Genomic DNA, 16,467 nt, shown 5'->3' on the forward strand with positions numbered 1-16,467 from the left:
AGTGATCAAAAAGTTGCTTGTACCCCAAAATGGTACCAATAATAACTACAGCTCTTCCCGCAAAAAAACAGCCCTCATACCACTTTGTCTATGAAAAAATAAAATTAGTTAAGGCTCCAATAAGTCATGAAATAAAAAATATGCGGTTGTTCAGGCCTGAGGGGAACGTTTCTTCTATTTCAAGAGGCGATTTATCAAGGCCCTAAAATTAGGGAACCAGGAAGGGTAGGGCCCAAACATATCTGCTGGAAGCGAGGGTGTCTGTATTATACCAGGACAACACTTCCCAGCAAAATCCCCCAAACTGCAAAGGTACGGAGTGGGGAACAAAAGGGGAATAAGTAAGGACATTTATCAGTGCGACACTGGCCCGTGCAGAAAGGATTGCTTCACAGCGTAACACATCTATGGATTATTTTATTGTTTTTTTTACCCCATTATTATACCACCTGACTATGCTCCTGATGTACTCTGCCCAGCTTACATGTACCCCCACATTATAAACTGAAATACCAGTAATACTCCAAACAAAACTACTCCCTAGCAATATCCACGCTTCAAAAGCCAAATGGTGCTCCCTCCCTTCTGAAACCTACAGCGTGCCCAAACAGCCGTTTACTTCCACATATATGTGATTGGAGGAACAGGGGGAGTATGAAAAGTAGTGTGTTTCATCAATGTAAAAAATACTTTATTATTAAAAACAATGTTGGATGTAAATTATGTTGCGCCAAAGTCCCCTAAATTGGCACAATATGACAAATTGTCTAGATTGAATTGCTCCGATTCTATAGCAATATATTAAATTATATAGACGACTGACCTCTCAGTGTTGGTGAGGAAACAGTCAAATTGCAAGCGAAAATAAAGGTTCCTCCAACGGGCTGTAAATAAAGCCCAGCGGTGGAGAAACCCCTACATCAATATTGCTGCAATGGGTTCCATGTACATGCATGTAACTGCAATAGATTGCATGCACAAGTATCCTGTGTGAGCAGACACGACACAGCAGAGTCAAAACTGCTGCGTGCTAGCAACTACACAGGAGGAGGAAAGGACCGAGCCACAAACAAGTGGTGCCGAGACTACACATACATGATAATACACAATACTGTGACATTCTTCGAATCGCTTGGATAGGTCAAAGCATACCGAAAGTTATTACCACATAAAGTGAAACATGTCCGATTTGAAAAATGAGGCTCTGTCAAGAAGGTCAAAAGTGGCTAAAGAGGGAAGGGGTTAATAGCCGCTTTTATAGTTTTCAACAAAAAATTTTTTTGGACACCGCTTTTGTTCTGAAATGACTTTGAGGGGGGCCTATTTATTAGAAAATCACCCCCCAGACACAAACCCATTTTAAAATCTGCTTCCCCTCAATGTATTTAAAATGGCATTTAGGAAGATTGTTACCCCTTTGTGTTTCACAGGAATTTTTAGCAAAGTGGAGGTAAAATTTTCAAATTTAATTATTATTATTTTTGTAAATATTCAATTTTAATCTATTTATTTCTGCAACACAGCAAGTGTTAACAGAGAATCACAACTTAATATTTATATAATTGATTCTGCCGTTTTCAGAAATATCCCATAAATGTCCCCAGTGTGCTACTTGATTCAAACACAGGCCTCATAAACGGGTACCATTATAGATTTACGGAGGTCTCGAGGTGCCAAAATATAAGTAAGACCCCATTTAGGATACTACATCTCTTGAGGAATTAATCTAGGGGTGTAGTGAGCATTTTGACGCCAAAGGTGTTTCAGCAGATTTATTAGAATTAAGCCGTAAAATAGAAAATTGTTTTATTTTCTTAATAATATGTAGTTTTAGCTCAAATTTGTCATTTTCACAAGGGCTATAGGAGAAAAAGCACCCCAACATTTGTTATGCAATTTCTCCAGGGTATGACAATACCTCATATATGGTAGTCGACGCCTGTTTTGGCACACGGCAGGGCTCAGACTGAAGGAGCGACAATTGGCTTTAGGAGTTCAGATTCTGCTGGTACTAGTTCAGTGGTAGCACTCCAAAGTGGCTCTGTTTAGGAAACTGCACCCTCAAGGAATCCATATAGGTCTGTTGTGAGCATTTTGACCCCATGGGTGTTTCAGCAAATTTATTTGAATTGGGCTGTGAAAATGAAATATATATATAGATTTTTTCAATATATAGTTTTAGCTCAAAATGTTTCATTTTCACAAGGAATACCCTAAAATTTGTTACACAATTTTTCCAAAGTAAGGCACTACCCGATATGGGGTTACAAATTGCTCTTTGGACACACAGCAGGGCTCAAAAGGCGTATAATTTGTTTTTTGGAGTGAAGATTTTACTGGAATGGTTTTCAGATGCCTAAGGTGAGGTACCAATACAGTGGAAACCCCAGAGAGGTGACCCCATTTTGGAAACTACACCCCTCAAGAAATTCAGCTAGGGCTATAGTGGTGAGCATTTTGACCCCACAGATGTTTTTCAGAAATTACCGTAATGATCAATAGATGTTGAGTGAAAGTTGCTATTTTTTCCACAGATATACCATTACAGTGTCAAATATGTTGTGCCCAGCTTGTGTTACTGGAGACGTACATCCCATAAATAGTTAAGCGGGTACTCCCACTGCCAGGTTCAGAAAAGATTTGCCTTTTGGAGCGCAGATTTGTTTGGTAGTAGTTTTGTTTAGGTTTTTTCTGGTATTTTAATTCATAATGAGGGGGCTTATGTTAGCTGTGCGGTGTATGTCAGGCCATATTAACCTCTTCCCGCAAAATTACTAGTCTGGTACGTCAGCATAACAAGCAGCTTCCCACAATCCAACGTACCGGACGCGTCATGAAGATGAAGTGGGCACAGGAGCTGTGCGCACTTAATCTTCAGCGGGTGACCGCTGTAATATACAGCTGACATCCCACTGCGATGGCCGCCGTTTAACCCCTTCAACGCGGCGATCAATGGCGTCCACCACATTGACGTGGTTGACAGAGGGAGGGGGCACCCTCTGTACCCCACTGCCCCCCATGAAAGATTGCGGGTGGCAATGGTTGTTATTGCAAGCAGGAAGCCTAGCAACGGCTTCCTGGCCGCCAAGTACAAAAGCCTATTAGGACCTGCCCAACGCAGGACCTAATAGGCTAACTGTAAGATGGAAAATGACAGTTAAAATACACTGCACTAGATAAGTAGTGCAGTGTATTGTACTGGGAAACAGAAGGTCAGATCTTCAAGTCCCCGGGTAAGTGTAAAAAAAAAGGTTTAAGAAAAATAAAAGTTTTAAGTAATAAAAACAATAATCCCTGGAAAGTCCTTTTATAAATAAAAAATAAAAAAAAAACTATACATAATAGGTATCGCCGCATTCGGAAAGGCCTGAACTATAAAAATATCACGTTATTTTTACCGCACGGTGAAAACCGTAAAAAAATTCAATAAAAAACACTGACCATTTCTTTTTTTGGTCACCTTGTCTCAGAAAAAAATTAATAAAAAGTGATCAAAATGTCGCAAGTACCCCGAAATGGTACTTACGAAAACTACCGTTTGTCACAAAACAAGCCCTCCCACAGCGATATCTACTGAAAAATAAAAAAGTTATGGCTGTCAGAATATGGCAACACTAAAACATGATTTTTGTTAGAAAAAAGTATTTTTATTTTAGGAAAGTAGTAAAACGGATAAAAATTATATAAATTTTGGTGTCGCTGTAATCGTATCGACCCACAGAATGAAGTTAACGTGTTATTTTATACTGCACAATGAACGCTGTAAAAAAGCAGAAACACAACATTGCTAGAATTGCTGTTTTTTGGTTTCCTCGTCTCCCAAAACAATTGAATAAATAGTGATAAAGAAAAAATCGAATTTACCCCAAAATGGAACCAATAAAAATTACAGCTCATTCCACAAAAAAGAAGCCCTCACACAGCTCCGTCAACGGAAAAATAACACGTTATGACTCTCAATAATGCAATGATGCAAATGATGGCCCAGACTAATTTTTTTAGGTCCAGTAGTCTTTCACTAAAAACCCCACATCATTTGCTAGACCCCACAGGTGGACCCTGTAGATGCAGCGGAGATGAGGAATAGGGCTAGTGAAGAAGTCAAAGATTAGGCAAACAAAACTACTACCAAGCAAAATCTGTGCTCCAAAAGCCAAAGGGCTGTCCTGAGCGTGACAGTGTGCCCAAACAGCAGTTTATGACCACATATGGGTATTACTATACTCTCGAGAAACCACTCAACAATTTATGGGGTGTGTCTCTCCAGTGGCACAAGCTGGGCACAACATATTGGTCACAGATGTCAAATGGCAATTTTCAATCTGCAATATCCACTGTGCACTAATTTCTGCAAAACACTTGCGGAGTCAAAATGCTCACAATACCTCTAGATAAATTTCTTCAGGGATGTATTTTCCAAAATGAGGTAATTTTTTGGGGTGTTTCCAATGTACTGGTACATTGCTACATGGTGTCCGAAAACTAATTAATTTAGTCAAATCTACACTCCATAAACCAAATTGCGCTCCTTCCCTTTAGAGCCTTTCTGTGTCCCCAAATAGCACTTTATGACCACATGTGGGGTATTGCCGTACTTGGGAGAAATTGCTTTACAAATGTTGGTCAGCTTTTTCCCCTTTATCCCTTGTGAAAATTAAAAAATGCAACTGTTTAGTGGAAAAAAATGTTTATATTAATTTTTACGGCCTAAATTCCAATAAATTCTGCATAAGACCTGTGGGGTTTAAATGCTCAATATACCACTAGATAGATTCCTTAGGGTGTGTAGTTTCCCCAAATTGGGTCACTTTTGGGGGGGCTACTGGTTTGGCCCCGCAGGGGCTTTTGAAATGTGACCTGGCACCTGAAAACCATTCCAGCTAAATATGAGCTCCAAATGGTGCTCCTTCCCTGCTGAGCCGTTCCATGGGTCCAAACAGTAGTTTATGACCACTTATGGGGTATTGCTGTAATCGGGAGAAATTGCTTTTCAAATGTTGGGGTGCTTTTTTTCTCTTCCTTGTAAAAATTGAAAATGTCCATGTTTTATTGGAAAAAAATTAGTTTTTCAATTTCATGGCCTAATTCCACTAAATTCGGCAAAAACCTTTTTGTAGTTTCCCAAATGGGGTAAATTTTTGGGGTGTCCTCTGATTTGGTCCTGCAGGGGCTTTGCAAATGTGACATGGCGCCGCAAACAATTCCAGCAAAATTTGAGCTCCAAAAGCCAAATGGTGCTCCTTCTCTTCTAAGCCCTGCCATGGGTCAAAACCGTAGTTTATTGCCGCATATGGGGTATTGCTGTGCTCAGAATAGATTGCTTTACAAATTTTGGGGTGCTTTTCCTCCTTTATTCATTGTGAAAATAGAAAAATCTGAGCTAAATCTACATTTTATTTTAAAAAAAATGTTGATTTTCATTTTCACTGCATAATTCCACTAAAGTCCGCAAAAAACTGGGGTCAAAATGCTTACTATACCCCTCGATAAATTACTTGAGGGGTCTAGTTTCCCAAGTGGGGTCACTTTTGTTTTTTTACAGTTTTGGTACCACAAGACCTCTCCAACCTGACATGGTACCTAAAATATATTGTAATTTAAAGAAGGCCCTAAAATCTTCTATGTGCTTCTTTGCTTCTGAGGCCTGTGTTTCAGTCCATAAGCAGACTAGGGCCACATGTGAGGTATTTCTTAAAACTGAAGATTCTGGGCAATAAATATTGAGTTGCGCTTCTCCGGTAAATCCCTCTGTGTTACAGAAAAAAAAAGGATTAAATATCAATTTCTGCAAACAAAATGAAATTTGTAAATTTCAACCCTACTTTGCTTTAATTCTTTTAAAATGCATAAAGGTTAAGAAACTTTCTTAATGCTGTTTTGAATATTTTGAGGGTGCAGTTTTTAAAAAGGGGTGATTTATGGGGGTTTGTTTTGTATGGTCCCTGAAAAAATAGCATTGAAATTTTCTTGAATATGTGAGAAATTGCTGCTAAAGTTCTAAACGTAACGTCCTAGAAAAAGAGAACGTTTAAAAAACTATGCAAAAAAAACGATGCAAACATAAAGTAGAGAGATGGGATATGTGAAATAGTAACTATTTTGTGTGGTATTACTTACTGTTTTACAAGCAGATATATTTAAATTTAGAAAAGCACAAATTTTTGCAAATTTTCTCTACATTTTGGTGTTTTTCACAAATATTGAATTTATCGACCATATTTTTTCACTAACAAAGTACAATAAGTCACGAGAAAACAATTTCAGAATTGCTTGGTTAGGTAAAAGCATTCCGCAGTTATTACCACATAAAGTAAAACATGTCAGATTTGAAAAAATCGGCTTTGTCTTGAAGGCCAAAACGGGCTGTATCCTGAAGGGGTTAAGGTGATATAATAATGGGGTAAATAATAAAATTAGTAATCCATAGGTGTGTTACACGTGACGCAAAATTTTATTCACAGACCAGGTGTTTCAGGGTAAGTTTTGCACTGATAAATGGTGTCCTTTCTGATCCACCTTTTGGAACACACACTCCACCTTTTCTGGGTCCTTCTCTCATTTGCGGTTTGTGGAACTTCACTGGCAAAGTGTTGCTTTGTACAATGCGGGCGGCCTCGCTTCCAGCGGAGATTGACATTTTGTGACAAATGTGCTTGGGCTCTTCTCTTTCTGGTACATAAATATTAGTACCTTGATAACCACATCTTGAAACTGAAGGATTTTTCCCATTTGGCCTTCACATCGAGATGGCACGTAAGCGTTACACAATGCCATTTGTACGATGTGAACAGCCACCTATTTGTATCCTGGGACATGGCTGTGCAGTTAATCGGGGTATTGTGCAAAATATATTTTTGCGGGACGATCTTTAGTTATTAGGCGGGATTCACACGACCGGGTCCCGCCCGAGCCCGAGTGTCGGCCGGTAAAATCGGCCATTTTGCACGGCCGGTTTGCATAAAGTTTTGCATCCGTGCCGGGCCGGGCAGATCTGGACAGTGACATCAGCGGCAACTCCTGAAGGGGAATCCCCATGTGTTCGGGGATTCCGCTTCAGGAGTTTCCCCTGATGTCACTGTCCAGATATGGACAGAGACCTCAAGCGCTCTGTCCAGGAGCGGAATCCCCGAAAACACGGGGATTCCGCTCCTTCAAGGAGCTAAAGTGCGGCTAGCACATAGCAGAGCGGGGAGATACCTCCCTGCTCTGCTATAGTGGCGTCGCTACAGTAGTAGCAGCAGCTGCTGCTAGTGGCGCCATCGAAGGTGTCGCCGCGCCAGGGCGCTTTTAAAACAAGCAGGGGAAGGGAGCCAGCGCAGTGCTTCCTTCCACCTGCTGTACACCCCGGCCCTGCCACACAGCTTAGCCATTCGTCCGAATGGCATCAACTCCTCCTCCTCACATGCACTCTGCGCTGTGAGGAGGAGGAGATAGAGCGCAAGCGCCGGAAAACCCAGCCATCACTCGGGACACATCACTCGGGGGCCGGGTACCCGGCCGAAAATAGAGCATGTCCTATTTTTTGACGGCCGGCTCCCGGCCGGGAAAACCTGTCGTGTGAATGAGGCCTTATTAATACCATAATAGGGTACATGCGACTTTTTGATCACTTTTTATTGCCTATTTTTTTTCAGACAAGGTGACCACAAAACAAATTCTGCCATTGCTTTTTTATTTTTTTACTCGGTTTACCATGCAGGAAAAATAAAAGTTCAAGTCCTTACGTACGCGGTGATAACAAATTTTGTATAGTTTTCTTCATATTTTTCTTGAATTTTTACCATCCCACAGGCCCCTGTTATGTCTGCGTGAAGACTTTTGAAAAGTGTCACAATAGAATAAAAATTGTAAGTGTACACTCTGTAGCCTTTCTGAAGGAACGGCTGCATAAGGTCATAGACTATTTTTCCACTGGCACCAAGATTTTGTGGGCATCCTGGGGGATTTATTTTTTATTTCACGGTCTCTGCCCTCATATATATTGAAGCCGCACGTGTAACCGGTGTTACACTCACATATTTTATATATTTTTACGCCATACCTCGCTCTCTTTGTGTTTTAGGCAGTACATACCTTCATTCGCCCTTAAAATTTACAAGGGATTCATACACACAGAAGTGTAGGATTTTAGAAATGAGTCTTATAGCAAAGTAATAAAGGGCCTCAGTTGTGAAGGTTATTGTGCCCGGGATCATTTCTTGACCGGCTTTTTAAATTGTTACTAAAATGCAGGAAGCTGATTAATGCCTCATACCTGCTCCGGGACATTATTGAAGAAAAAAATGGGGTTACATGAATAGTTCTTGCTGCCCCGTAAGAACGGGTGGATTTTTTTTTTTTTTTACAATGCCCATGTTCAGAGAGAGAGAGCCCGCTGTTTACATTCAGCAGGTGGTGATCAATGTGATTGGAGTACGTGATCACTTTGAACTGACTATCAGAGGGTCCCCTAATGTTGTCTCCAATACCCCAGCTGTAACCTAATAGCTGGGGAATGAAGATATCAGTGCTGCTTGCAGCGCGATCCCATTATCAAGTGCCGCCGTGAAAAGGCAGCACTTGAGAATAAAGCCCATTAATGACTGCCGTGTAAAGGCGTATCGGTGGTCATTAAGGGGTTAATATCTCAGCCCTCCCTTTGTCGTCTAAAATTCTATTCCCATGCATATGTTTAAGAGGGCAAATAACATCAGATATTTTTTTTATTGCCATTAATATATTTATTAAAAAATTTGGGATTCATTTTAATGTTAGCGATTTTTTTTTTCTGTTGATAACTTTGCTAACTTGATTTCATTTTTACATTTCGAATTGAGATCTTTGTAAGTCTGGAATGCTTTTGCTGAACCCTAAGAGCTTGTCCACACGCAGCGGAGTTGCTTCGTTTTTTCTGTACGGAATTGCGGACTGAAAAAACGCAGCAGAATACAGTAGCAGCAAAGTGGACGAGATTTAACAAATCTCATCCACACAGAGCAGAAATTGACCTGCGGTGTGTAACTTTCGTACTGCAGCATGTCAATTCTTGCAATGGAAAGTGAACACAATTGCTGCCTTTTTCAGAGGAGATATTACCACCTCTCAACATTGCGAAAAACGCCGCAAAATACGCACTCTTTTCGGCCGTAAAAAAACACAAGAAATGGTGCGTTTTTGCCACAGCGGAAACTCTGCTACTTTAATCTGAATTGCTGCAGAAATTTTCTGCAGCAATTCAGTCGTGTGTGGACATGCCCTTATGCTTATGGTACGATCGCAGGGTTGCCGATAGCTGCTATGGCCTCCTGGTCTGCCGTTACGGAATCCGATTAGGCCTCTCCCGGATGCAGAGTCTAATCGGCTTGCTGTCAGTGAACGACTGACCGTTCTAATACATTGCACTACATAGGTAGTGCAATGTGTTAGAACATAAATCCCCCAGTTAGACCATTAAGTCCAATAGTTGGACTAAAAAATTTTTTTTTTAAAAAGGTGGGAATTTTTTTATTTTTTTTTAATTAAAAGTTTCAAGTAATAAAATAAAACAATCGCCCTTTTTTGCTTATCAAGTCCTTTTTTATTGAAAAAATATATAAACCATACATATTTGGTATCGCCGCATCCGTAATGGCCAGAACTATAAAAATATGATATTATTTATCCTGCGCGGTGTACGCTGTAAAAATAACTATGCCAGAATTGCTGTTTTTTCGTCACCTTGCCTTCCAAAATTTGGAAGAAAAAGTGATCAAAAAGTCGCATGTATCCAAGAATGGTACCTATAAAAGCTATAGCTCGTCCCACAAAAAAACAGCCCTCATAAAACTACTTTTTTGAAAAAATGAAATAAGTTAAGGCTCCAATAAGTTAGGAAAGAAAAAAAAATGCATTTGTGCAGGCCCGAGGGAAACGTTTCAGTTGCAAGAGGCGATTTATCAAGGCACTAAAATTGGGAAACCAGGAAGGGGAGAAATCAAACATATCTGCTAGAAGTGGGGACGCCCGTATTATAGCAGGACAACGCTTTACCAACCAAATTCTCCAAACTACAAAGTTGCAGAGTGTGTTCCAAAAAGGGGATAAGAAAGGACATTTATCAGTGCGACACTGGCCTTTGCAAAGCGTAACACACATCTATGGATTATTCTATTGCTTTTTTTGTTACCCAGTTAATATACTACTTGATTATGCCCTGATGTACTCCGCACAGTTTACATATGCCCCCACATTATAAACTGTAATACTTAAACAAAACTGCTACCAAGCAAATCCACGTTCCAAAAGCCAAATGGCGCTCCCTCCCTTCTGAGCCCTACACTGTGCCCAAACAGCTGTTTACTCCCACATATATGGCATCGCCGTACCCGGGAAAACCCTTTTAACAATTTTTGGGGTGTGTCTCTCCAGTGGCACAAGCTGGGCACGACATATTTGCCACTGAAATGGCATATCAAGGGAAAAATGACAATTTACACCCCATTTTTAAAATGACACCCCTTAATAAATGCCTTGAAGGGTGTAGGTTTTAAAATGGGGTCACTTCTCAGGGGTTTCTTTTATTATTTCACATCAGATCCCTGCAATTGTGAGCCAATTCTAAATCCCCAAATATGTTGTGACAAAATATTAGGGCCACATGTAGGGTGTTTCTAAAACTGGGATTCACAGCATAATAATTAGAGATCTGTCTTTTCATGGTGGCACAAGCTGGGCACCGCATGTTGGCATATCTATAGAAAAATTGGCATTTTCACTCTGCGACATTGAGTGCACACAAATTTCTGGAAAACACCTGTGGGGTTAACATGCTCACTACACCCCTAAGTGAATACATTGAGGGGTGTCGTTTCCAAAGTGAGGTCACTTCTGGGGGGTTTCCACTATTTTAGTCCCACAGGGGCTTTGAAAATGTGACATAGTGCCCAGAAACCAATCCAGCAAAATCTTCGTTCCAAAAGTCAAATGGCGCTCCTTCCCTTCTGAGCCCTACTGTGTGCCCAAACAGCAGTTTATGACCACATATGGGGTATTGCCGTACTCGGGAGAAATTGCTTTAAAAATTTTGGGGTTCTTTTTCTCTATTTATTGAGAAAATTAAAAAAAATTACGCTAAAGCTACGTCTTATTGGAGAAAATATTTTTTTATTATTTTCACTGCACAATTCTAATAAAAACAATATGGCCCTTGGGCAATTTGACCCCACAGGTGTTTGTTTCCTAAATGGAGTCACGTTTAGGGAATTTATACTTTAGGGGCTTTGCAAATGAGACATGGTGCCGAGAAACCAATCCAGCAAAATCTGCGCTCCAAAAGCCAAATGGTGCTCTTTCCATTCTGAGCCCTGCCATATGCTCAAACAGCGGTTTATGACAACAAATGGGGTATTTTCGTACACTGGAGAAGTTGCATTACAAATTTTGGGGAGCTTTTTCTTCTATTTTGCTTCTATCTATTCTATTCCTTGTGGGAATTTTTTATTTTATTTTATTTTTTAAACGTCATATTATTGGAAACGTTTTTAAATTTTTCGTTTTCACGTCCAAATTCTAATTCAAATCATGAAACACCTATGGGGTCAAAATGCTCACTGCACCCCTAGAACAATTCCTTGTGAGTGTAGTTTCCAAAGTGGGGTCTCTTTTGGGGTGTTTCCTTCGTTTTGACATCACACAACCTTTTCAAACCTGACATGGTGCCTAATATATAATCTAATAAAAAGAAGGGTCCAAAATCCTCTAGGTGCTCCATTGCTTCTGAGGCCTGTACTTCAGAAATTAGCACACATGGGCCACATGTGGGATATGTTTAAAGACTGCAGAATCTGTACAATAAATATTGAGATGAATTTCTCCGGTAAAACCTTCTGTGGTACAGAAAGTATTAAAAATTAATTTCTTCAAAAATAATGACATTTGTAAATGTCACCCCTACTTTGCTTTAATTGGTATATCTCTGTCTTACAAGCAGATACATTTACATTTTTAAAAATGCACAATTTTGTAATTTTTTGCTAACTATTCGTGTTTTTCACAATTAAATACTGAATGTATCGACCAAATTTTACCAGTAACAAAGTCCAATAGGTCATGAGAAAACAACCTCAGAATCGCTTGGATAGGTAAAAGCATTCCGACGTTATTACCACATAAAGTGACACATGTCAGATTTGAAAAATGAGGCTCTGTCAGGAAGGTCAAAACTGACTGCAGCGGGAAGGGGTTAAAAATTACCCATTTAGCGTCCGTATTCCTATTACCATTACATGATCCCAGTCAACAAGACTAAGTGTTTCCCTCAGTCGATTGAATTTTGCTTTCCTAAAATTCCAGGTTTTTGTTGCTCCCCTTCGTATTGTTTTATTCAAAATTATATATTAAAGCTTACCATATCGTGGTCACTATTCCCCAAGTACTCCCGGACCTCCACATCTGATATTGTGTCTGGTCTATTAGATAAGGCCATATCCAGCACACCCTTTGGTTGGTTTATCAACAAACTGAGTGAAATAATTGTCTTAATTTGTGTATGAAAACTTCATATCCAGCGGCCTCTATGTCCCAATTATTGTCAGGATAGTTAAAATCCCCCATAATAAGGACCCCAGTATTATTTGCTGTCTTTTGTACTTGTTGCAGCATTTCATCCATAGCCTGTTCCGCTATGTTCGGTGGCTTATAACAAACTCCAATTAGTAATTTACCGTTATTGCCTGCTTTATGAATATTTACCCATAATGACTCCACGCTGTCACAGTCTCCCCCTATGTCTTCATTCAGGACTGGTCTTATCCTGGAATTTACAAACAGACAAACCCCTCCACCTTTTTTTTTTTTTATCTATGCTCTCTCTTTGCTCTCATCCAGCCAGGTTTCTGTTGTGCCCACTACATCATAATCCATGTCGGTCATTAGAATTTCCAACTCGTCCACTTCTTTTCATTCGCCAGCATACATTTGACACCTTTTAATATTCTACAGTAGATATTTATTCCTAGTAACCTCCCTGCTTGTCTTGCTATCCCCAGCCCCCACTAAATCCTCATTAACCCCTTCTATAGCCCACAACCTATGGACTCTATCTAACCCAGCTTGAATATCCCCAGCCTCCCAGATCCTAGTTTAAAAGCACCTCCAGCCGTGTAACCATCCCTTCCCCAGCACTGCTGCACCATCCCCTTTTAGATACAGCTCGTCCCTACCATAGAGCCTGTAGGCAGTTCTCCATGAACCCAAAGCCTTCCTTCCTGCACCTTGTATTCCAATGAATGGGTGACTGGCTCATGCAGATTTGTGTTGTTCATATATGTGCGTGCGTGCGTATATACATATATTTTTTAATAGAAGATTGCTGCACAAAACAACTTTTTTTTTTTTTTGTCACCCCTATTTCTTTATAGATTGTAAACTCTTACGAGCAGGGCCTTTACTCTTCTTGTTAGATTTGATAATTACCATATTTTTTGGAATATAGGATGCACCGGACCATAAGACACACCCATAATTTGTGGCATAAAAGAGGAGAAAAAAAGGTTTTGCCTTTAACTGTACATGTCCTGGGTAATATTGAGGCCCCAATACAATGCCAGCCACAGTGCCCACACTACAATGTCGGCCACAGTGCCCCATAACAATGTCAGCCATAGTGCCCCATAACAATGTCAGCCAGTGCCTCATAACAATGTCAGACACAGAAATACAAGATATTGGCAGCTATAGTGCTCTCGCCCTCCCCTGAACTCACCAGACATCAGAGATGTGGAGAGGCAGGGGTTAATGATGTTGACTCTACCCTTATTGCTCTGTATGGTCCTTGCAGATCAGTAGCTGCACAGATTTACTCTGCTGTGTGTACAAATGTCTGGGTTATCTGCTGACTGAACAGTGAGATTTGACAGAATTCTGTGTGTAAAATGTGACTGTTAGTGAACCAGTAACTCAGATTTTTTTTTTTATGCACAGCACAGGACATGCTGCTTCAATTAGGTTGTTCACATCGGCATTGCCTTTACGTTGACTGCGCTATTGATTCTGTTACAATGGTGATGCAAACGGAAGCTAAAGTTTCTGTTTATCTTTCCGTTGAGAGATTAACCCGACCGACAGAACCCCTCGACGGAATGTCAACGCTGATGTGAACAGGCTCTTACACTGCACTGCGAGGACCTTTTGAAGCTCGGCATCTTCATACACTGGCAGCTGTTTGCCTTTAGGAGATAAGACACAGCAGAAGATTACAGCACAGATTCGAAGATACAAACTGCATCTTATAGCCTAAAAAATACAGTCGTTTTGTTACTATGTAATGTCTGATATTGTCTGTACATGTTCTCTCTGAATTGTAAAGTACTGCAGGTTATGTTGGTGTTATATAAATAAAGATAATTATTACTTTTTATTATTATTTGATATTAGCCGTTTAAAAAAAAAGTCTCACGCTTATGGAAATCTTTAATTAGTTAGAAAATTAGTATGTTAATTTCATCCAGCGAGTTATTTGGCTGTCTTTGTATGGCTAGGAAGAAAGTTTTGTCCCCAATCAACGGAGTTGTATTACTATGTTTTTAGTCCTTGACAAGACGCCTTTTTAACCTAAGTAACGTTGTAAGGTGTCCTTTTGCTTATTAATTTAAGTTTATAAAATAAATAAATGTAAAATGCTCAGATATTTTGCAAAAATATTTGATGTGTTTAAATGGAAAATAGTACATTGCTTAACATGTGCTTATTATATTTTCTATATCAGATAGAGTCTTCAGAATCTGAACAGCCTGTAGCCTCTCATGGAAGTGTGCCGTGGAGTGTGGATACCAAACCGTAGCACTGAACTGAGCTAAGAAGTGAGTATTTTTTATAAGAATATAAAAAAAATGGAGAGTTGTGGGATATATTAGTCAGCAAGTAAACAGTCAGTTCTTGAAGTTGATGTGTTAGCAGGCAAAATGGACAAGCGTAAGGATCTGAGCGACTGACAATGGCCAAATTGTGATGGCTAGAACACTGGGTCAGAGCATCTTGAAAACGTCTTGTGGGGTGTTCCCATTATGCAGTAGTTAGTACCTACCAAAAGTGGTCCAAGGAAGGGCAGCAGATGAACTGGTGGGGACAGGGTCATTGGCGGCCAAGGCGTATTGATGCACATGGGAACTAAAGGCTAGCCCCTCTGGTCCGATCCGACAGAAGAGCTACTGTAGCACAGATTGGTGAAAGTATGTATGCTGGCTATGATAGAAAGATGTCAGATCACACAGTGCATCACAGCTTGCTGTGCTTAACCCCTTCCCGCTCCTGGACGTACTATTAGGTCATGGTAGCTGTATCGTTCGCGCTCCATGACCTAATAGTACAGCATGGGAGTAACGGCCATTTGGGCCGTCTTCCCAACACATACAGGAGCTGTGACAGCTGCTGTCTCGTACAGCAGTTGCCGCAGCTCCTACAGCGGGGACCGATCGCTGTGTCCCCGCTGATTAACCCCTTAAAAGCCGCGTTCAATAGCAATCGTGGCTTTTTAGGGGTTAAGCTACCATCGTCAGCCTGCTACACGATAGCTGCCGGCGATGGTTGCTATGGCAACCGGACGCCTAACAATTGCGTCCAGCTATGCCATCGACGGAAGCCTAGTGGGTCCTGACAAAGTCAGGACCCACTATGCTTGCTGTCAGTGAGTAGCTGACACCTCTAATACACTGCACTACGCATGTAGTGCAGTGTATTACAATAGGGATCAGAGCTTCCTGCCCTGAAGTCCCCTAGTGGGACAAAGTAATAAAGTAAAAAAAAATGTGTAAAAATAATAAAATACATTTTTTAAAAGTAAAAATCCCCCTTTTTCCCTTATCAGTCCTTTATTAATAATAAAAATAGATAAATAAACTATACATAATTGGTATCGCCGCGTCCGTAACGGCCTGAACTACAAAATTATTTAGTTATTTATCCCGCGCGGTGAACGCCGTAAAAGAAAATAACAATAAACCATACCAGAATCACAATTTTTTTTGTCACTTCACCTCCCAAAAAATGGAATAAAAAGAGATCAAAAAGTCGCATGTACCTAAAAATGGTACTGATCGAAACTACAGTTCGTTACACAAAAAAACAAGTCCTCACACGGCTTTCTTGATGGAAAAATAAAGTTCTGGCTCTTCGAATAAAGTAACACAAAAAGTGAATGATTTTTTACAAAAAGTATTTTATTGTGCAAACGCCATAAGACATAAAAAAAACTATAAACATCTGGTATCGCCGTAATCGTATCGCCCCGCAGAATAAAGTGAATGTCATTTATAGCGCACGGTGAACGCTGTAAAAAAAATAGAATAAAAAATAATAGTAGAATTGCTGTTTTTTAGTCCCCACGCCACTTAAAAATAGAATAAAAACTGATCAAAAATTCGCATGCACCCCAAGAAAACTACAATGAATTCCTCAAGGGGTCTAGTTTCCAAAACCGTGTCACTTTTGGGGGGTTTCCACTGTTTTGGCACC

The 16,467-nt window shown here is 40.2% G+C and overlaps 1 protein-coding gene across 3 annotated transcripts in view; it reads left to right on the forward strand.

Annotated features, from left to right (window-relative positions):
• Nucleotides 1-16,467, forward strand: part of ANKS1A (ankyrin repeat and sterile alpha motif domain containing 1A) — a 248,160-nt gene that overhangs the window by 210,348 nt on the left and 21,345 nt on the right. For all 3 annotated transcript variants that reach the window (XM_075853521.1, XM_075853522.1, XM_075853523.1), the window contains one exon: nucleotides 14,723-14,816. In XM_075853521.1, the coding sequence (XP_075709636.1) occupies nucleotides 14,723-14,797 (75 nt within the window). In that variant the 3' untranslated portion in view covers nucleotides 14,798-14,816. The remainder of the gene's footprint in view (nucleotides 1-14,722; nucleotides 14,817-16,467) is intronic.

The sequence above is a fragment of the Rhinoderma darwinii genome, chromosome 2, assembly GCF_050947455.1.
Source record: "Rhinoderma darwinii isolate aRhiDar2 chromosome 2, aRhiDar2.hap1, whole genome shotgun sequence".
NCBI classification, from domain to species: domain Eukaryota; kingdom Metazoa; phylum Chordata; class Amphibia; order Anura; family Rhinodermatidae; genus Rhinoderma; species Rhinoderma darwinii.